Genomic DNA, 22,610 nt, shown 5'->3' with positions numbered 1-22,610 from the left:
GCTCCAGTGTTGGGATGACCTGGGGATCGAATCCGGGCTCATACACTTAGCACCCACCCAGAAACACCTGGCCGTGTAACCTTGAGCAAGTTACTTAACCCCAGTTGCTTAGGGGCGGCCAGGTGGCTCAGCGAGTAAGAGCACCGGCTCCAGTGTTGGGATGACCTGGAGATCGAATCCCGGGCTCAGATACTTAGCACCACACCCAGAAATAACTGGCCGTGTAACCTTGAGCAAGTTACTTAACCCCGATTGCTTTAAAAAAAAAAAGTAACATTAGAGTGATTCACTTATACCTTGTAGGGAAGATTCATATACATTTCCAAAATAAATAAGCTATATTAGTATTGTAAAATTGTTCAGGTTATAATCCAAGTTTAATAATTCAATACTTTAAGAAAATGTCAACTTCTTGTAGGTTTATGGTCAAACTAATTGCTTATTACTGAATATAACTAGGTTCCTAATGCCACAGAAAATGAAAAAAAAAATATAAAGGTTATCTTTCAAACAGGACAGAACTCAATTATTCATCTGCTTTTCAGACAAACTCTAAGAAAAAGTTCCCTCTACTTCACTTCTCACTTATCAACCCTTTTGCAATCTGGCTTCAAATCTCATTAATCAATGAAATTAGTCTCTCTTTTTTTGTATTTATTTTCTTTATATTTAAGCTATATATACTTATCTATGTCTTTCTGTCTCCTTTATTGTGCTCTAAATTCCTTACAAGTAGGGATTATTTCTTTTAATCCATGTTTCGCCAGCATCTAAGGCAGTGCCTGGAACATTACAGCTCCTTAATAAATGTGTGATTAAGTGTAATGAACTGACTTTTGGTGTCCATTATAAATGGTTTTCCAGTAAAATGTTTTCCTTTTAAACTTAGAAATTGTTTTGAAGAAACACATAAACTTCATGGCTATTTAAAGTAGATTTACCTTGGGAAGTTCCAGATGATGAACATTTTTAAAAGAATTGAAGTCTATTGCTATGACAGAGCTGGTAGCACTCAATTCAGCCTACAGAAGAAAAAAATTCAAGTATATTTTCAAACAAAAAGATCCATTTTATCAAAACCATTCAATGGAGTGGCATTATTATTATTATTATTCTTTAGCATTTGATGAAATTTACAAATATTATATTATCTTCCACATTGAGTTGCAATCATTTTATAAAATCAATTGCCTTCAAGGTTAAATGATTTTCCAAGGTTGCCTAGAATTTCTATTACGAAACTTTGTGAAAAGTCTTTGAGGTACAGTTTCTTAACCTAAGATCCAGAAACTTAAAAAAATTTTTTTGAGAACTATATTTCAATATAATTGGGTTTTCTTTGTATTTATATAGATGTATGTGTATACACATGCATGCACACACACATATATGAAATATTACATCTAAAAATACTATTCTGAGATGAATACAACACATATCAAGTTAAAAATCCCTACTTTAAAAACTCAAATGCTAAAACAACAGGCATTCATCATCCTTTTTTTCAACTTTTTTCTCCTCTAAATGAAATCAATCATCGTGTAAATGCATCAGTTTGAAAACTGCAGACATGCTCCATTTTTTCCTATAGCAATAATAATAACTCCCATTAATAAAGTGCTTCTTTTTCACACTAACATCAGTCAGCTGGTATGAACAGCAATATGAATTTTTCTTCCACACAACTTTGACTATAAGAACAATAAAGATTGCAGCAGACATGGCGTCACTGTACTGAGAGAACTTAAAAGATTTCATAAAAGCTGTTTGTTCATTTGAGTATGTATCTATTTTACTGAGTAAGAGGAACCATAGAGAGGATTCCAAGGCAGTACAAGGTACAGAACAAGTTTGTGCTTCACTCTGCACTGAAAGGACAGCTTTACAAATCAATAAAACACTATGGTGTTTAAGGTGATAATGGTATTGCCCTCTTTGGACCATACGTAGCCCTTTTTTTTTTTTAATATCAATTCTTTTTTTTAATTTAATTTTTATTATTCTATTTTATTAATTTTATTATTTTATTTTTTAATCTCAACTCTTAAAATTATTATTTGTATCTATATTATAGCTAGAAATTTGCTGTTTGTATCTATAATACAATTAGAAATATTTTTGTATTTATATTATAATTAGAAATATTCATATGAACACTTCTAAAAAAATATAGACACAAATAATGTTTAACAGAATACATTATTATAATAAAATTATAGTAATTTGTATATATGTCATTTCTCCTTCCTAGACTATTAGCTCCTTGGAGGCCAAGTCCATCTCCTCTAATGCCTACAACATTTTTTGTACTTAAGAAATGTTTTTTGAATCAAATAGAAATGAATTGAGGATTGTGGATATTGGCCAAATAGTACATCCTGGAAGACAAATAAAAGGTTCTTCTTATTTACTTTCATAATTGCATGAACCAAGGTTTGTGGATTAGTATAGAGAATTTTAAATAAAATATTTTTAAACCATGACTGAAATTCGTAGTGGTATGCAAATTAGGTAGGACAAGCAATCTGGTATCATTTTGTAATAGCAATTGTTTGTATATGTATGTGTGTGTGTGTGTGTTTTTACTACCACCAAGATGATCTAGAATCTTTTGACTCTGATCAAAACAAAACAGAATTTAACTGACTTTCCCAACTTAGCTTAGTTCTCTTGTGGGTTGACCACTAGATTTTGCATTACGCATGCGTGCTTTCTTTCAGTGTTTTAATTCTACAGCATCTAAGAATGAATATTACTCCAAAGAAACATGCAAGACCTGTGGCTCTTAAAGAGTGTACTCTTCAATAACAGAAATACAAGGAGTAAAATTAAGGCTAGATGTGGAAAATTGTACTGTCAAAGGCACATTTATTATGATAAAAAGTCTTGTTTCATGATGAAGAATTAGTCATTATAAAGCATTATATAAAGCTTTTAAGTTTGCAAAGTACTTTACAATTATTATCTTCACAATCATCCTGGGAATTACATAGTATTATTAACCCATTTTATAGATGAGGAACTGAACACAGAGGAACCTCTGTGACTTGCCCAGGGTCACACAACTAGTAAGAATATGAGGCCATATCTGATTTAAGGTCTTCATGACTCTAGACCCCAGTATTCTATCCACTGTGCCACCTGGGGGTCTCATGCATTAAAGAATTAAAGAACACATGACAAAAGACTGGAAATTTATGCTGAATCATGTAAGACAAGTGACTTCAGTAAAAAGAAGATACCGTATATTAAAATATTTTTAAATATGTAAAAAATTAAGGTACTTATATCAATTAATTTGATTATTTTACTTTATCCTTATCACTTTAAGTACCACTCTAGAGAGCACTTAATAAAGTCTTTTCACAAAGAAATAAATATGTAACTAAGATACCTCTTGATTCTGAAGAGCCTCTACAGCAGAAGGTAAACCTTCCAGTCCTTTACCAGGACAAACAGCCATTTGATTCACTGCATCTTTATTTCTAGGAAACAAAGTATAGTCATATAAAGTTCAATTTAAATAATATATTCATCTACAGTAATGTTGACAGCTAGGCCCCAAGACTGAAATCTGTTATATTTATTTAAAAAACACACACACACACACACACACAGTTTTTCATTCATGCTTTGAACACAGTAGACATTTAATTAGTATTTGTGGAATAAGCAGAAAAGAATTTACAATTGACTTTCTAGGTGAAGCATTGGAAAACTAGTAGAAAAATAAAGCTTACCTGATAAAAATGATTTTTACTTTTGATGGGGCACATTTAATTATTGATGAAGCATTCTGATGACTTCTTCCATATAAAATTTGTCCATTTATCTGTTTAAAACAAATATAGACTGGTCTTGAAATTTAGATTTCTTTAATTCATAAAATGTTACTTCACAAAAGTGTAATGTTGTTATCACTTTTAATCATTCTGATGAAACAGGTGTCTTAACATTTAATGCATATTCATATATATAAATACATATACGTGTGTGTGTTTAAGCATCAATCTCTGAGAGTAGAAATAAAGATCATCTCTCTCTGTCCTTCTGTATTTCTCCCTCTGTCTCTGTCTCTCTTCCCCCACACCATACACAACACACACAGTTTAATGACCATTCAGTATCTAAGATTAGTTACCATGTGCTCCAGCAGTCTAAGGCATCTGTCAGGCAAGCAGGAAGTCACTGGAGCTTGCCGTCTTCTATTAGCTCCAGTCACTTGCGATCTGGATCTCTCATCAATTAACAGGTTACTCAAATTATTCAGAGAATCTTCCTGCTGTGACTGCTGACAGTTTCCCAGTACCTAACAGGAATCTAAGTGGTCAGAGTCCCAAAGGAGTCGCAGACTGACTCATGGGTAATAGAAGTTCTAGGATGTGTTTATATTTTATACTATGTTTTATAGTGCTTCATTTTTACAAAGTACATTCTTCACTACTTATCCTATGAGATATGTAATGTAGGTATTATAATTCCCATTTTTATAGATTAACAAAGGAGTCAGAGAGATTAGGTGACTTATCCACGGTCATTTAGGTAAGGTCAACCGGCCCTTTGATCATCAATGAGACTAATTTATTTTTAACAATAAAATGATAGAAATCAATTATTGCTACATTGCCAATTGTTGATTCTCTTGTTCACTAGAATTTTTCTTGTCTTCAGAGACACTGAGTAGTACACCACAAGAAACTTACCTCTAGAAGTTCATCTCCAATCTGCAGTCGACCATCTTTCCCAGCTGCACCATTTGGATCAATTCCAACTATAAAGACACTCATTCTTGATCGATCTTTATTTCCAGCAAGACTCAGGCCCAAACCAGTTCGGCCTTTTTCAAGTTCAATCATGAAGAGTTCACCTGCTAGTGTTCCATAGCGCTGAAGGATATTTTCTTTATAAAAAGGAAAGTGAGCAGTTTTCTGAAGCTAATTATTTCTAAAAATTTTGATCACCATTATTTAGTTTCAATCTCCAAGTGCCACTACCTACTTTGTAAGCATTACATATTTTATACTGTTTGTTCAATTTCCTATGTCATTTTTTTAAAAAAAGAAGCTACTTTAACTTAAATCTTAAAAAAAGAGAAAGAAAAATTTAAACAATGCTTTCTTTTGCAACAACTTTGACAAAATTAAAGAATCTCCTTCCTTTGCCTTTTGGAATGGCTAACTTTCTCAGAAAATAACTTTTTTTTGAGAACTACAAACAAATTTGTATATAAGTTAAACTGAAGTCTTCATGATGCATATGAGTAAACTGACACATAGGGATATTAAAATGATTTGCTCATGGTAGTGGAACTAGTTAGTGACAGAACCAGGGCTAAAAACCAAAATGACTGAATTATTTATAGGGAAGTTTATCTCAGATATATCTTGCCTTTTCCTGAAGGAAAATTTCTTAGATACTGGTGTACTTTTAATGAACACAGCAAAGCAAATATTCTTGAGGCTGTAATATTGAAAACTTGACAAACAGGAGTAGCTCTTGGAATTCCCTTATATTTTACATATTAATAAATAGAGTAAAAGTGAAATTTGTGAGTTTCTCACATTTACAAAATGAGAAAGGATTTAGCTTTCAGGTTCAGTTTACCACTCTCTCACTAGATGATGCTGTCTCTATGTTAAGGCCACAAGGATTAGAGTATCTACCAATTATACATGCATACCAACTATAATTAATTGCAAACAATTTAATCATCAAAGGGAGACCATTTATTCTTACTTTCATGGAAGTCCCTTTGTAGTAAACACTATAAATGGGAAAGTCTATATAAAGAGGATTTAAAAAAGAAAGAAAAACATGATTTGTTGCCTCAGGAATGTGTGTTGTATTCAAGCAAAACCATGAGTAATTTTCTTTTGCAGATTATTCTGTTTAGGGAAACTATGGACCCAAACCTTGACTGAGCTATCTCTATTTTAACAACACTCTTTTCTAAACACCATCCCAAGAACAACTTACTCCAGCTGTAGCCAAACTCATCTTCTTTGTCTCCATCTTCTGAGACTTTGCTGGAACATGAATCTTCAGTATCACTGCTCATTCCAGAAAATGTTGAAGGAGGGGGCAGAGACAAGCTGGGGAATGAAGTCTTTTCAGGCTCTGAATCTAACTGACTAGATGCCTGTGGAGAACAAGAAGAATGTAGTAAATATGTGCAGTCTAAGGACCAGAAAACTTCACAGAATGAAAAAAAAAAGACGAAACAACTATGACTTAAATGTTTCAAACACATTGCAGTTAAACAATGGAATGAAAGACACAGGAGAATGTGATGGCATTCAATAACGTATACAATGATAGACAAGATTCAAAGTCTAAGTGTATTTAACACAGCAAATATTCAAAGCCCAATTTAATAGACTGTTATGTTATTTTTAAAGTCAAGAATCATTCAGTTTTGAAGACTGAAATGACTATCACAGGAAATTAGCATAAATTTCCCCTTCAAAAAAATCCCTCATTCAATTTTTTTCATAAATATGCAGATAGAATGGGTGAGGCTTGAGGGGTTTGGCAGGTTCTTTCAAGAAATTAAAAGGAAGTTCACTGAGACATCCTGCTTTGAAATAGTTGCTCAACAGAAATGTATACAAAACATACACCTTAGATTTATATTGAATTTTTGCATGCATTTTTCATGTGCCCCTCTTGTGAAGGAAATGAGCTTTGAACTCAGGATTCTCAATTCTACCTCACTCTCAGCTCTACAAATGAGAAAGCATACATAAAGCACCCTGCAAACCCTATGGTGCTATATAAATGGTATCTATCCTTACTATGACTTCATAACTCTTGTCTTTATAGGATCTTTATGGGATCAGAGAATCTTAAAACAAGATGGAACCTCAGAGTCATCTAGTCCGATCCCAATCTGACAGTTCAGGCTACAGACCTATTTTTGCATAGAACTTCATAGTCTTAGAAAAATGAGTCCAGGCCAATACACTGGAACACTGGTGCCTTCAGAGGAGGGGCAAATGTAAAAATATTTGCTCTAAACAGAAGTCCAACTCAATACACACACACACACACACACACACACACACAAATGTCTCTATTTTATATATATATGTATGTACACACACACACACACACATATATCACTTTGGATCTATTCATATACATATTTGTGCATAGTTACAGTTATCCAGCAGATAAGTAATCACTAAATCACTATTAGAGTAAGCAAAGAATCTGGGTATTATATATATATACATATATATATGTATATATATATGTATATATATGCATGCCACAATTTTAACACTGATTTCCAAAGAGAAGAACCCCAGAAATGCAAGTGCCATGACCTTTCAGCTAAAGTTCTTCCCTGTCCATGAAATTTTCCCTGGTATCTCTAAAATTACATTGATCATTTTCCTTTTCTTCCCTCCTATTATACTGTTGCCTGTATTTCATCTTACTTTTCATTGTTTCTTATACACACATGCCTGGGAAGGAACTAAAATTTATTTCTATGGCAACCAACTTCTCCTAGCTCCTAGTTATATAATATTAGGTGCATAATAGGTGCTTACTGATTTTTGATCAGCTGTTCAAAAACACAGCACATGACAGAATAGTGATAGCAACTGGAGCTGTGATTTGATTAGTACAGGGACCTTTTGGATGAGGAAACTCTCTCTAACAAGGCAAAGCAAAACCTCGGCAATTTAGTTTTAAAGAATTTCCTAGAACAGTCATATCAAAGCAGAGGTCACTAAACCATACATAAGGATTCCCGTAAGCTTCATATTGACTTAGAAAATCATATATTAATAGTATCTGTTCTATTTTTATTCATTTTGTCAAATATTTCCAATTATATCTGAATTTGATTTGGATGGCATTCAGGAAAGGTGTGCAACCTCTGTGCTTTAGAGAACTGAAATGAAGTGACTTGGTCTGGTACACACAGGCCTGTATGAATCTCAATCAGTACTTCAGTCCAAGGCCTCAGGGCTTCAAGGATGACTATCTACCTACTATACTAAATTGCCTCTCATGATAGTATGTTAAAATAAAGACTATGTTGAATAATTATGTTTTTCATAGCTCATAAAAAGAGAAGGGGATTTAGAGGTAATCTATCCTTACATCACACAGATGAAGAAAATGATACCCAGAAAGAGGTTAATTGATTTGCCCTAGATTACACAAGTAGTATATATAAGAGAGTCAGGATTTGAATTCAGGTCCAGGATTCCAGAGTCCAATGCTCCAAGTTCAGTCCTTCTTTGAGGACACCACAAAAATGATTCAGAAAAGGACATCAGAATTTCAAAGTAGGGGAGGTTATTATTATGCATATTAATTGCCCCACCAAAACAAAGTGCTGATCATATGATGGTTTTGATTAACAAAAACAGCTGCATAGCAAAGCTTGCTATATAACTCTTTTCCATTAACAAAATGTTGTCTAACCAGCCTACATATTGCTATAACAAATGAAGCTTTTGCAATCTTAAAAAAAAAATGTGAGGTCCCTCCAAACCTCACCCAAGTTGAGCTTTATATTAATCTTACATGATGGTTCATTTGATTTAGTCAAGTTTTATTAATAATACATTTTAGAAATGTCTCTGAAATGTTTCAGTTATAAAAAAGGATGACAATTTTTTATTATAAGTAGAAATGATGGAAAAGTAAGAATTAGGAAACTTTTACCAAATAAAACAATGAGCAAACTTAAGACATAAGCTTCCCAAAACTCTAAGAGAATTTTGGCAAATCTAGAAATGCAGATTGTATGGCTCCCAACCAAATTATGGTATGACATCTTGTATCAATGAGTTCTATTTAGGCTAGAATGTAGTTAGCAAACTTCTTTGCTTGGCATTCTAGGTCCTTTCCAGTCTTGATCCACTTTGCTTCATGAAATATCTGTTACAGTTAAAAATAGACTATACTTTCGCCTATCCTCTACCCAACAACCAAGCTTTTTTTTTTTTTAACATATTTGTATCTTAGCTCACATTATGCCCTATATGTAGAATTTCCATTCCTTTTTCCATGTTGAATTCCTAACAATCCTTTCAAGCTAACTCCATCAAATTCCATCCCTCATCCCTAGGTCAGAAATTACTCTTCTACCTTGAACTTGACTTTACTTTGCAACTCTGATATGTAATGTTTATTTTAATTAGCTATATGTGTATCTTATCTCCCACAGGGCCTATGTATGGCTTATCTAAATTTCCTATGTTCCCTAGTAACTATAACAATTCTCTAAGCATAGCAGCAACTCAATATACATTTGCTGAATGGTATCTTCCATGAAGACATCAGTTTGTTAAACTACAGTAAAATCTTTTAAAAGTATTAGGTACAAACCTAAATGTTGCTGTAGAAAAAGGCATGAACTCTTTAAGAATACCCCTATTACCTACTGGAATAGTGAAAGAATTTAACCATTTCACTAACACTGACACACTAACTCCCATTGAGCTTATGTAACTGACTCATTGTTGGCACTGTATACATTCCTTGATAGTAATGATAATCCTTTAGCATGCATATTTTATAGCTTTCAGGATAGCAGGTAAAGTAGAAAACATAAGATATTCTGAAAATATTACATGCGACATACATACACATACATGAACTGCAAAAATCAATCACAGCACACTAAGTGCAACATACACACTTATTCATATAAAACTACACATGGAGACAAACCTTAAATGGTGTGGGAGCAAAAGGGTTAGTTGGGGAACAACGGAAGGTAACTCTACCTGGATTCTGTACACCCTAAAGTAACAGAAAATAATATTCCACATATTATGGATTATTATCATCAACTTTGATTATACACCTTCCTATAGTATATAATCCCTTCCATGGTAAAGAAGGGTAAAAATCTGCTGTCATTCATGAAATGCTTCCTGATAGACATGAATGGCAAATTCAACCCTTTTCATGTTCAAATACTAGTATACAGTGTTTTTTTTTATGCCTGCAAAATTTTTCTAGGTTTTCTAAATTTACCAGAATATTAATTTTCATATAAAGTCTGCAGAAGCAAAACTGAGTATGCTTCTTCTTGGTCTAGACATTTATCATCAGAACATTTTGTGAAGATAAATAGACTCATATCCACTAGTACAGAAGGAGGGCAGATGCAGACTGCTATTCTGTTACTACTATGGACAAATCTGTGAATGTAGTAGTTTTAAAATTGTTTGCAACAATGCAAAGTTTTTATAAATAACATTTCATAATTTGAACGGAAAAAATAACTTGTTTACACACAACACTAATATCAAAAAAGCCAAAACTACACAAAAAAGACAGAGAAACATATAACAATCAGCCTTACTGTTCAGAAGGGACATCTAATTTCAGTTGCAAAAATGAACTGGATCTAGTAAAAGGTATTTATAGACAATTTATTTAAAAGAGTATTTGCATGCCCATTAGAAATGCAAAGAAATTTTTTTAGATAAAATTTGGCAATGTAAATTAAGAACACACTAAAGCAATAACAAAGCACACAGAATTTTTTGAAAGAGCAATTGCAAGCCAAAGGCATTATCCAACCTTGTCAGTGTTGAGCTGCAGAGAATCAGCAAAAGGGTTAGTGCTGCTGAAACTGTACTTAGTGTGAAGTTTGTACGGCAGGGAAGGCAAGGGGGGTTTCTAAAAGGAAACAGAAGAGGACCTATGAAGAAAAGTGGTTCTCAGGTATGACTTCAGAGCTAAAATGGAATATATTCTATTATAAATTGTATATGTATATGATTATATTTAACTTTTTAATCTAATTATTAATATAATCAGAATAATTCATCTGAAATTAAAAGCATTTAACCTAAAAATAAAATAATTGATACTCCTTTCAAAATGTTAACAAATTAAAATAAGGAGTTCACATGGGTCAAAACCAGTTCATAAATTTAAATATGGGAACTGTTTCTTGTTATGATGGCCCCACCCCCAAAATGCCTTTGTATTATTCATTGTTATTGTATAAACAAACACATAAACATACATACATATATGTTGACATACAACTATCCCCACTATTTTAAAGTGACGTAATAAATACATTTGTTTCCTCATTTCAGAAAATAGAAATAATTTTATATTTCACTATGTATGCATATATTCAAATACAAAACAAAACAAAACATTATAGTGTGCCAGTTCAGGAATTTCCCATTTATGCTCTCTTTCCCATTTCCCATTGTACTATTATTGCTTTATTACTTGTTAAGGTTATTTCTCTGTTCATTTCATGCTTAAAAACAAAAACTAAAGGTAAAGAAAACAAATATCTGAAGAAATAAATTTTGTCAATTTCTGTTTTCCTCTTCCTTTTCCTAGGGATGGAACAGATAAGAAATGGGGGTTGGGAAAGTTGTGGGTGAAACCCAAAAAAGAAGATGGGACACAGGGAAATCAACTTGCATAAATCCCTGTAAGGAAGTGAAAAATCTCAGGCATATGCTATGGAAGTTCCTTGCAGTCTGTACTTTTTAACTTGTCTGTAATGATCTATTTTAGCTAGTATTTCTAGAGACTAATACATTGAAAGGAAGGATGATCGCCCACTATAATCCAACATTTCCATAGGTCTTTTCGGGGGTGGGGTAGGGAGATATTTCCTTAGTATTAGAATATCCCCCACCTCTACTTTCCAAATTCTCTTTTTCTTTTATTTCATGTCTTCTAAGAGAAAAATTACATTTTACACTTAAAATTCATTTCAGGTCTAGTTAGATGTTTGTGCTATTTCTCATAAATGCCTTGTTGGCAGGCATCGGTGTAGGCTAGGGTAGAGTCATATGCCACGACACAGCACTCTGGCATGATTGTATTCTAGTGAAACATTCAGATGCAAATTTCTACTAAAGTTTATGCCACAGTCTTCTTTCTAACTGCTGTTCTCTTAGTGTTTTCCTACAAAGGGAAGAGATAAATAAAAAATAGACATACTAATGTTTTTGCTCCTCTCAGATTCTACTGGGCTTTTCAATAAAATTTTTAACTTAAATTCTTCATTTTACCAAGTGTGAAATCATCGGATTTTAGTCTCATTGAAGATAGGGACTATAATTTTTCAGCTTTGTATTACCATGGTCTGGCCCCATGACTTTTACATGTTGTGTTATTCAATAATACTGGTTGTATTAACCAAAGTTAATGTGGCCATTTGTCAATTTGAAAAAAAGATGACTGGGGGGAGGGAGGGAGGTGGCTAGGTGGCACAGTGAGTAAAGCACCTGCCCTGGAGTCAGGAGGACCTGAGTTCAAATCTGGCCTCAGATACTTAACACAAAAACTAGCCTGTGACCTTGGGCAAGTCACTTAACCCCAACTGCCCTCCAAAAAGAAAAAAAAAAAAGATGATTAGGGAGAGGACAAGATGTCCTAGGTTCAGTGATTTAATTTTTTGCAGGGAAGAAGATGGTACTTAGCATTTTAGCGAGAGGAACTTTGTTGCAGTGGTTCCCAATGTTTTGTTATTGTTTTTCTTGGGCAAACTCCTTTTAATAACAATAACAACAATGAAATTGTGAATTCTTAGGACAATCTAATATACTATTTACAATATTCTGCAATTATTTACTGCATAAGGCACCATTAAGAAATTGCTACCAGGAATTCCTCAGAATGTTGTCACAAACTCTCAAAGGGCTCACGAACCAATAAAGAAGAATGACTGGTTTGAAGGAACAAATGAGAGGTAACATGCTACAGTAACAAGAATGCTGTATGTGAACTGGAGTGAGAATTGGATTGGAAACTCGCTTCTAGCACTTCCTGGGTAGGAGACTGAGCTAGTTCCTTCCCTCCTGAACCTTTATTTCTTTCATATATATCCACATGTCCTGTGAATTACTAACCAGAATTGAATGTAGAAGTTGGGAACTAAAAAAAATCTTTAATGTCATTTAAACAAGGTATGCCAATGTTATCTTGCTGTATCTATGTTAATATATATATATCATTAACTGGGTGGAGGATGTATCAAGTTTTTTTTTTTGTCCAGATCAAGTTTTCTTGAACTTTTTCCAAAGTCAAGTCCCTAACTCATCATCAGAATAAGCCCACCTCTCATTATAATATGTATCCTCTCATTAATTGTTAACCAATCAGAGTTGATTTCTGGCTGTTGGGAACACGCACTCTTCCAAGGGTATATAACATAGGGTATCTATTTCTAGCCCATAGACCATGGTAATACGAAGCTGAAAAATGATAGTCCCTATCTTCAAATGAGACTAAAATGGGTATAATAATACCTGTAGATTATCTACCTCAAAGGGCTAGTGTGAAGATTACATGTAGAGTACAATGTAAATATCAGTCATTTTTATTAATAAATACTGATGTGAGATTATCTGGTTCTCTGGTCTAGAGCTATTATTTCATTTGTGTAGGAAACTCCTGGAGTAGAAAATTCCTCTGCTGATGTAAACTGCCAAATCACCTGTAACAGAGTTTCCTGGGGCATGAGAAGGGAGGTCATTTGGCCATAATTGCACATAACTGTACTCTACATCATCCTACTTTTCCTATGTAATGTTCACTGTCCCCATGTAATACTATGGAAAACTTCAGAAATCATAAACATCCAGGAAAAGGCTGCATTTTCACTAACCAAATTTAAATTTTGTATTTTTTTTTTATTTGTAGGTTATTTGGGATTAGAACTTGGCCCTGACATTAGAGTTTGGAAGAACAGTATGAACACAGATGGAATGATAGAACACTTAAAAATCCTTATTATTATTACATACAGATTTATAGAAATGGAACAGAATTCATAATGAAAAACCAATGACTGCCACGTATGCTTATATCCTCAAGGGCCATTGAAAGCAAACTAGAGGATTATTAATTGGGGGAAAAATGATAGGGTTGCAGTGGGAGATCGAAGAAGAGAGAAATTTGGCTCTTTTTGCACTGACTGAACCCACTTCAAATGGGAGGCTGGTTCAGTGAATTCATCAGTTTGTTATGCACCATTCTGTTGTGTGTAATGCTGTAGAGATAAAGACCCTGCCAGATTCACTTTGACTTTTAGTTATGAATTTTAGGACAATTTACAAGCAAACTTATCTTATACCTATAACAGGCAGGTACCTACTGTGGAAAAACATGTGCTAGTGAAACTCAAGTACATTTTCTCACAGAGTTATTAGGAATAAGAATATAAACAGGAAAAAAATGTCAAAAAAGGCAAATAAACCTCACTATAAACACATGATGAATTCTGATTAAATCAAATCAAATCTTGCAAGATTATGAAGCAATGGGTAGACAGACTGATGACTATATGGGTACCCCTAAAATAATAAAGCCAAAGAGAAGTGCATCATGTAAAGTGGTTGCCATATGGCAGAAACATAGCCAAAAACCCTTTTCGGAGGTGTGGAGGGCTTTTGTTCAGCTGACTGGAAAGAATATCCATACCGATGAAAGTATGGAACCATTCAAATAACAAAGCACTATACTGTCAGGAATAAGAATACATTTAATATCAAAGGAGGATATCTTTTATCTGTGGTAGAGAGATGTCTGGTCTTAAAACATTAAGAAACTATGATTGGCACTGAGAGAAATGCTTATGAAGCTCTAAAGGTAATCCTGTGAATTACTAATCAGCAGTTTATATTATTGTCTCGAATGTAGAAGTTGGGAACTAAAAAAATATCTTTAACGTCATTTAAACAAGATACGCCAATGTTATCTCGCTGTATCTATGTTTAACACAACAAATGGAAGCATGAATGTATCAAGATTTATAATTATTTAAACAAGCTGAAAAGCATTTATATGGAATGCATTATGATGCTACCCTACCATTTTCTCAATTGAACAGATAATTATTATCTAACAATAAACAACTGGATAATTATGAATTGCAGATGTTAAGATAGCACTTAGAGTTGGAACTACTAAATTAATTTCTTACAGTCAACCCAGTCCAGAGCTACACCTGTCCTGACAACAAAGGAAAGAATTAGTAAGAGGAATCCAGCATTTTGTTTGTCACTTGGGCCTCTGAATATTAACAATTTAGCTTTCTAGATCACATTGCACAATCTATTTGTTGGTGTTTCTCTATACAACTAATCAAAAGGCCCAATGTTCAGGAAAAGGTTAGTACTCAAATCCCTTTCTATTACATAATATGATTGGAAGAATTTTGCATTTTAATTTAAAGTAACTTAATAAAGATATTTAAACTTATTTTTAAGTGTGTGATGTCCCTGAGAGAATTCCTTATTTTTTTCTTATATTAATAAGCAATTAAGATGTGGGGGGGTGGGCTTGAGGGGGACAAGGGGAAGGCATCCAGGTTTTGGGTTTTTTTTTTGGCTTTTCTACTTCCTCATTCAAAGTTCAGACTCTCAGTGGCATTTCTGACCCTGCCCAAAGAATTTACCCCACCCAAACTATTTTAGCTAGGTGGAATTCTTACCCCATCATTGTTCATAGATCATTAACTGGGTGGAAGATAGATTCTTTTGTCCAGTTTTCTTGAACTTTTTCCAAAGTCACATCCCCAGCTCCTCATTAGAATAAACCTGCCTTTCATTATAATATGTATCCTCTCATTAATTGTTAACCAATCAGAGTTGATTTCTGGCTGTTGGAAACATCCATTCTTCCAAGGGTATATAAGTGTCAAATGGCCTATATGATCTGTCTTTGGTTTATGAGAGAAAGCCAAATGACCATCATCTTATTAATGATCTGCTAATCATAATTAATAAAATTGATTATTAATTACCCAGAAATTGTCTGTCAGACTTTTCAATACATCACACCCCTAAATGAAGCCAGCTATCAGAAAATTAAAAAAAGAAATTAAGCCTAAATAAACATGCTATCATAAACTGCTGACCTAACACTCATTATAAAGTTTCTAACGCCTAAAGAGAGCATTTCTGTCCCTAAAACAATTCATTAGACAGTTTTTTTTAAAATCACTTTACCTGAGATGACTGATGGTAAAATGGGTTAGTAGGTTTCTGCCCACAGAGAGCAGATGCTGATGAAGTGCTAGACACAGACTCTGGCTGGGAAACAAAAGTTATGAAACCACTAGTAAATAGACATGCAGTTTATACAGAATCCATAATGAGGAAGTTTAGTTTTAAGTGGTGCACACAGATACAGAAAGGTTCATTCACATGTGATCATAGGTGTTGATTAGCACAGAAGTTCATTTAGAGAATAGAATTATGAAAGTATAATGCTCTCTATTGCTTGTTAAGATATTATTTTTGGTAATCATTGAATGTTCCATTTATCTACTACTATGCTGCTTTTTTCTTTAACGAGTTTTCCCTAAATCCTTTGTGACCATAACAGATTCACAAAATAGTATGAATCATACTTTTAGGGTCACCAATACATCTTCTTGATAGGCTTTTTCAATAGGACTTTACAAGTTTGTATAAATGAAACTAGAAATGATTTCCACATGGATTCTGCATTGCAAATTAAAAAGAAAATCTTGCAACAAGTCTCTTGGAGATTTCAAGAATCACTGTCTTGGTTTGCATGGACAACTGGACCCTTCATTAAACGCTAAATCAAGGAAGATTTTCATATGCCTCTTCTACACTTTGCAAATGCTTACCCTCGGTCTGTTTATAATGCTCTGTACCATAAAGAGTACAGGGTTGCCTGCTTTCCGTATGGCTTCCACAGCTTGTTCATGGCTTGCATCTCTGAGATCCATTCCATCCACCTGCAATGGAAGGCCTCAGCTTAACATTATAAGAAGCTAATGTGAAATGGAGCATTTTGTAGGTCTCAGGAGCAAGAATCATTTACAGGGAAGGCATCAGGAATATCTGTTCAAAGCTTTGAAAGAATTTTGGCATTTTGGCACTAAAACCAGTTTTCCTAAGAATTCGGCCGGGTCTATGCATTTGCCATAAGAAATTCAGGACTTCCAATAAACCTGATTGACAAAAAGAAACTGAGAATTCTTTATTTTTCTTAATACTGTTAAGTTGTTTCTTAAATAATGAACACATCAGTATCATTTAAGAAATGATGTAAAGAAGCTCAACAGTTAAGTAATTTTTATTGTGAAACACTTTTAACTTTATTTCTTTATCACTTAAAGATGGCTAAATATCATACTTCCTGTGGAGTAGTGATTATTTCCCCTTCTTTTTTCAGTCATTCTCTTTTTCCTATTCAACATACAGTTCTTCTGTTAAAGAAAAATCTATTCTGGTGCCCAGGAATACTCAATATTATGCAATAAGGTTAGTTTTGCAAAAAGAGGTTTTTTGCAATAGATATGATAGGTGCTGGAAGCCAAGGAACGTGCTTATTTGTTAGTAATTTTTACACAAATAGCCTTAAAATAAAAGTTAAAGTTATATTTTGTCTACTATAAGGGCTTGTCTGAATTATAACCAAATGTCAGAAAATAGAGAAAATAAAAAGAAATAGTCCAAAGGCCAAATGCTAATCTTGGTGGGAAAATAATGAGAATTGTAATCATGGTTTCATCATCTCCAGTGATTATAGGTGTAGTATACGCTAATTCCAAACAGCAAAGTCAAGGTCAACAGGGACAGTTCTGGAAAGGAAAAAACATGAACAACATGCATAGAATATCATTGTGCTAAGAATGTGAATCATCTCCATTTACACTAGAAGATCTCTGCCAGTAAAATGATCTGATTACCTAATTGTGCATCTTTCAGTGAACATGAACAAGCCTTTAATCTTCTTGTGGAACTCCTGTTCTTAATAGATCAGGATTTTTTAATAGAGATATGCCACTGACTGTTTTGTTTAAGTATATGAAAGTGCCTTATTCTCTAACTGCAAGGGACTAATGCAACTCCCTTTTTAACAGAGAATGTCCATTCAGACAATATTGTGCCAAAATGGAAGGTGGCTCCCCTCTGAGGGAGAAGGTTTCAATATGTTGTCCTTTCTGGTTGGGTCAAGGACTGTAAAGGACATGTGGGGGAACTTGCTCTGTGACAGTGTAAGAAAGAAAAAGGATATTCTTAGCCTCCTAAGACTTTTTTGAAAGGCAATCAATAGGCTTTCTAATGACAGGTTGGTAACTATGAGTTACTGAGTAGGGAAGTATCATCAAATAGAAAAGTCTACCATTCTCCAATCTGCATGATCACAAAATTTAAAAAAGAAAAGAAAGGGAGCTATCTATCCTCTCTTCCAGATGGAGGATCACAGGATCAGTTACTTGCATAAGATCAAACAACTAGAATGTTTAGAAATGGGTCTTTCTAACTCTGATGTTAACTCTCTGCCAATCACAGTAGACTCCCTATAAAAACTTAGGGTGTTAGTACTGGGAGGTCATATATTTGCCCAGGATCATGCAGCCATTAAATGTCACAGATACAACTTGAACTCAGGTCATCCTGACAATGATGTTACCTGATTCTCTCTCTTTGGGGTAATCTAAATTTTTGTCTATATGTACAAAATACCTATTTATGAAAGGCAGTGTTGGATAGTGGGTAGAATTATGGACTTGGAGTCAGGAAAACCCAGATACAACACCTTGCCTCTGGTCCTTATTATCCAAGTGACTGGAGACAAGCCATACTAACCTCTTAGTGCTTTAAGCAACTCCCTAGGGATTATCTACTAAATAAGAGGCTCTTAGATTAGTTCCCACCAATGGAGTTGTCCATACTGAAAAAATTGCACATTCTGATATACATATTTATATATTTTAAAAAACATAGACATGTTTGCATATGCTAAATTAAAGCTTTTGGCAACTAATGTAAAACATGGATGATGGAAAACTTTTCCTCTGGAGAAGAGGAATTAAAGATGTCAAGGCAATGATCCACTAAGAAAAGCCAAAAACAATCAAATTAAGCTGCAACAGAAAAGTGTTAATAAATTTTTCCTTGCTTTATACAAAAAAAGTTTGTCAATTTAAAATCAACAAATTTATAGTTCTGTTTGTAAGAAGCTCTGTAAGCAAAATCATTATTTCTTTTTTCCTTCATAAAGTTCATGAATCAGTCTCCTATGAATAAAAACATCAAAAATATATAAGCATTTTTTTAAGGTGTAGAGGAAATTTTCTCACTGACTCATACTGGGCTCCACTATAATGTTTGAAAAATAGTAAAACTTATTTTCCCTTAGAAAATAAAATATGTGCAGGAAAATGACATTGTAGGATACCTCTACTATTCTATCTCCAGTTTTTAGGGTTCCATTTTTGCCAGCTGGACTATCTTCCAGAACATGCTTAATGAAGATACCCCTCATCACTTCACCGTTGCTTAGTCGACTTCCCATCCCCCGTCCACCAACAATGCTGATGCCCAGGGATTTGTTTGGTTCTCTCCACAGCTCAACCCTACCAAAAACAAAAAGAAGCAAAGGTTTTATATTCAGTTCGTTTTGCAACAGTCACTTGTCCAACTTCCTGAAACAACCATTTATGTGTAATGAGTTTTTTCTTTTTCTAAGTATTTATTTCCTACATCTGACATATATTCTGAACTTGTTTACAAAGATTTGCAAATATATGCAAAGAACATATTTGTTTCCACTAAAAGTTTACCCTAGTGCTTCAGTATGGGAGTATGGGAGGGCGCACTGGTTTCTCAAATGCTATGTCAGCAAAGCATAATTTTGATCACTTCTTAACAGGCTAAAAAGACTTTGAATCTAGGTTTGGCAGAGTTTTATTTCTTTCATCTGAGGACCAGCCCAGGGAAATCAGGCAAATTTTATTATTAGGTTAATGCTGAAGGTGGTGAATTTCTCAGCCAAAGCAGCTAGGTCACTGAGGTGCAGAAGGTTGTGAGTAGTATTTGTTGAAGGGATACCTTTATTTATCAGTACAGCAATGGGGGTCCCAGAGGGTGAAAGAACTTGCCCAGAAAAGCAGATTTTGTGTGTGTGGGTGTGTGTAGAGGTGTTGGAGGAGGGAATGGGGAAGTGAAGACTGAAGCATCAAACAGACAAACTTAAGTTAGGAGCTAGAAGAATAAACCAAAATAATGTGAGAGTAGGTGAGTGCAAAGAAAAACTCTTTCACTTACACCTGTATACAGGTTTGAATTTAAGGAAATTAAGGAAAATGTGAGGAGGGTTAAGAAGAGTTACAACTTCTCTAAGGTTGGCAAATCCTACATTATAGTGAAATAACTCCTATTTCTACAGTGCTTACAGGCTGAAAGAGGTGAGGGCTGTAGGACTAATATTATATTCAATTCAGTGACTCTTCATCTCCTAGGTTTCACTCAAGGCTCTTTCCTGACTCTTCTTTTTTTCTCTCTAGCCTCTCAATTATCTCAGCTGTTCTTTGGGTTTAATTAAAATTTCATTACAGATGACTCCAAACTCTACCTATCTAGACTTAATCTCTCTCCTGAACTTCAATCCTAAATCTCCAACTGTTTGCCACCTGCAGATGTCCCATCAGCATCGCAAAATTTCCCATGTTTCAGATGAAACTTAGTACCTTCCCCCTTTACTACCCATTTTCTAAACCTCTAGTTCTTCTGCAGAGGTCCCCACACTCACAGTCACCTGGGTCTGTAACCTTGGAGCCATCTTTGATCCCTTCCCCTTTTTTTCTTTACTACATTCCTTCTCTCACATCCCTATCCTTCTTTCTAACTACAAAGACATTGCTCTAGTTCAGGTCCTCAGTCTAAGCATTGTCACTCCAGACATTATTCTTACAGGACTGGGCCACTCTCTTGTGTATATTCTTCAATAGCTGTGTCTTCTCCCACCTTTAGTACATGTATTTTACAAATTGAGTTTGATTGGTGAGTTCCCTATATTGCTTTATATAAATCCCTTTTCTCTTTCCTGTTGTAAATACTTATTTTTGTGTCCTCAAAATTTCATTCCCAATAATTTTTCATCCTTCTCAGGCTGATTTCCCCTGCAGAATTTTAAACCATGGTATCCTATTTATATTTCTCTGAAACCTTTGAAATCTTTTTCTCTCCCAAAACAAAAAGTACATGTCAGAAAATGCCTACTTTTCTTTCTTTCTATATCACAAATTCTGAGACAGATGGCCACTTGCCCACAAGTTTCCAATCATTTTTACTTTGTTTTTTGCTTTTTGGAGGGGGTAAAGTAGGGAAATTGGGGTTAAGTGACTTGCCCAAGGTCACATGGCTAGTTTTGTGTTAAGTGTCTGAGGCTGGATTTGAACTAAGGTCCTCCTGACTCCAGGGCTGGTGATCTTTTCACTGTGCCATCTGGCCATGCCGTTTCCAGTAATTTTTACCTCAGTAACCACTTCCTCCCTCTTAGAAACAGGTTTCAGAATTTCATTCCTTCTTTACTTTCTGAAGGATAAAATTATCACTGAGACAAATGAAATAATTGGTTTCTCTGTTTTGGGCAGAGAAAGACCTAACAGATGTCTGGATACATGAAGTTTCCCATCCACTACTAGATCAAAGTCTTTATATCAGAATTGAGATTCCTAAACTCCTCATATACTTCCAACCTGCCCAGGTGATCTGCAATCTATTTCAATAACACTATCATTTTTGTTTCTCCCTCCACTGATTTCTTCCCAAGTACTTTCCACCCTGCTTCATATTTCCATTGGCATATTTTCGAAATATACAGCACTACCTGCTATATACAACACTACCTGCTAATCACCTTTTATCTATTCTTGATCTCTACTCATGGTGTCTCCTCTTTGATGAAGTCCCACTCATTCCTGAAATCCTAGTCCAAATGCCCCTTAAAAAACTTTCTCATCCTCCTCATTACTTTTCCCTGTGACCTTGAATAGCACTCACTGTTATGCCTCAAGTAGCAATACACATTACACCTGCCTGTGCTTGTGCACAAGATACATAACTCCTACTAAAATATAAAGTCCATGATGGCTAAAAGCTTTCTCTATCCTCTTAATATGAAAACATGCCTAAGCACAGCCCTCTGAACATAATAACCACTAAATAAAAATTCATTAAACTGGCTTTGTACTTTATTTCTAAATCTCCTGAAATTGGCACTTTGGTACATCTTTAAAAGAAGCACATATTGGGGCGGCTAGGTAGTGCAGTGAATAGAGCACCGGCCCTGGGGTCAGGAGGACCTGAGTTCAAATCCGGCCTCAGACACTGAACACAAAAACTAGCCATGTGACCTTGGGCAAGTCACTTAACCCCAATTGCCCTCCAAAAAAAGCACATGTCAATTATTCAAAATTTATTTAATAAGGTATGAGTTCTTAGTTATGTTCAGTCAATGGCCCATGCAGATACTTTGTTATAGGCAAGGCATTGCTCAAAATAATGATTATATTTTTATTATTTAGAAGAAGCTATGAAGCATTTCTTTCTGTTTATCCCTTAATCACATGCTGTCCTATGTTCTTATTTAACCACTTTATGCATTATCTCCTCTTCGACATTAAAAACTCTTTGAGGTCAGGGCCAGTCTCATATTTTTTTTTTCCATGCTCAAAAGTACCAATCAATGCCCTAGTAACATGGCTGGTATTTAACAAATTCTTATTAAATTAAACTTAGTGTTGGCAGAGCCAAGACGGCAGAGTAAAGGCAGGGACTTGCCTGAGCTCTCCCCCATGCTCATCCAAATACTTTCAAATAATG

At 34.5% G+C, this 22,610-nt stretch overlaps 1 protein-coding gene across 19 annotated transcripts in view; it reads right to left on the bottom strand.

Annotated features, from left to right (window-relative positions):
* Positions 1–22,610, bottom strand: part of MPDZ (multiple PDZ domain crumbs cell polarity complex component) — a 228,065-nt gene that overhangs the window by 41,358 nt on the left and 164,097 nt on the right. For 6 of the 19 annotated variants that reach the window (XM_069090731.1, XM_069090719.1, XM_069090721.1 and 3 more), the window contains 7 exons: positions 19,183–19,360; positions 16,619–16,729; positions 5,977–6,139; positions 4,704–4,900; positions 3,741–3,832; positions 3,395–3,485; positions 942–1,022 (listed from right to left, as the gene is read on the bottom strand). In XM_069090731.1, coding sequence (XP_068946832.1) covers positions 942–1,022; positions 3,395–3,485; positions 3,741–3,832; positions 4,704–4,900; positions 5,977–6,139; positions 16,619–16,729; positions 19,183–19,360 — 913 coding nt within the window. Of the gene's footprint in view, positions 1–941; positions 1,023–3,394; positions 3,486–3,740; positions 3,833–4,703; positions 4,901–5,976; positions 6,140–9,696; positions 9,769–10,557; positions 10,657–15,968; positions 16,053–16,618; positions 16,730–19,182; positions 19,361–22,610 lie in introns of all 19 variants that reach the window. The other 13 variants (XM_069090730.1, XM_069090715.1, XM_069090716.1 and 10 more) reach the window with 5 other exon arrangements.

This window comes from Petaurus breviceps, unplaced genomic scaffold (assembly GCF_028583685.1).
Source record: "Petaurus breviceps papuanus isolate PSGF00001 unplaced genomic scaffold, PetGlider_PUasm1.0 187, whole genome shotgun sequence".
In the NCBI taxonomy this organism is placed as follows: domain Eukaryota; kingdom Metazoa; phylum Chordata; class Mammalia; order Diprotodontia; family Petauridae; genus Petaurus; species Petaurus breviceps.
This window is presented reverse-complemented; position numbering and strand designations above follow the sequence as displayed.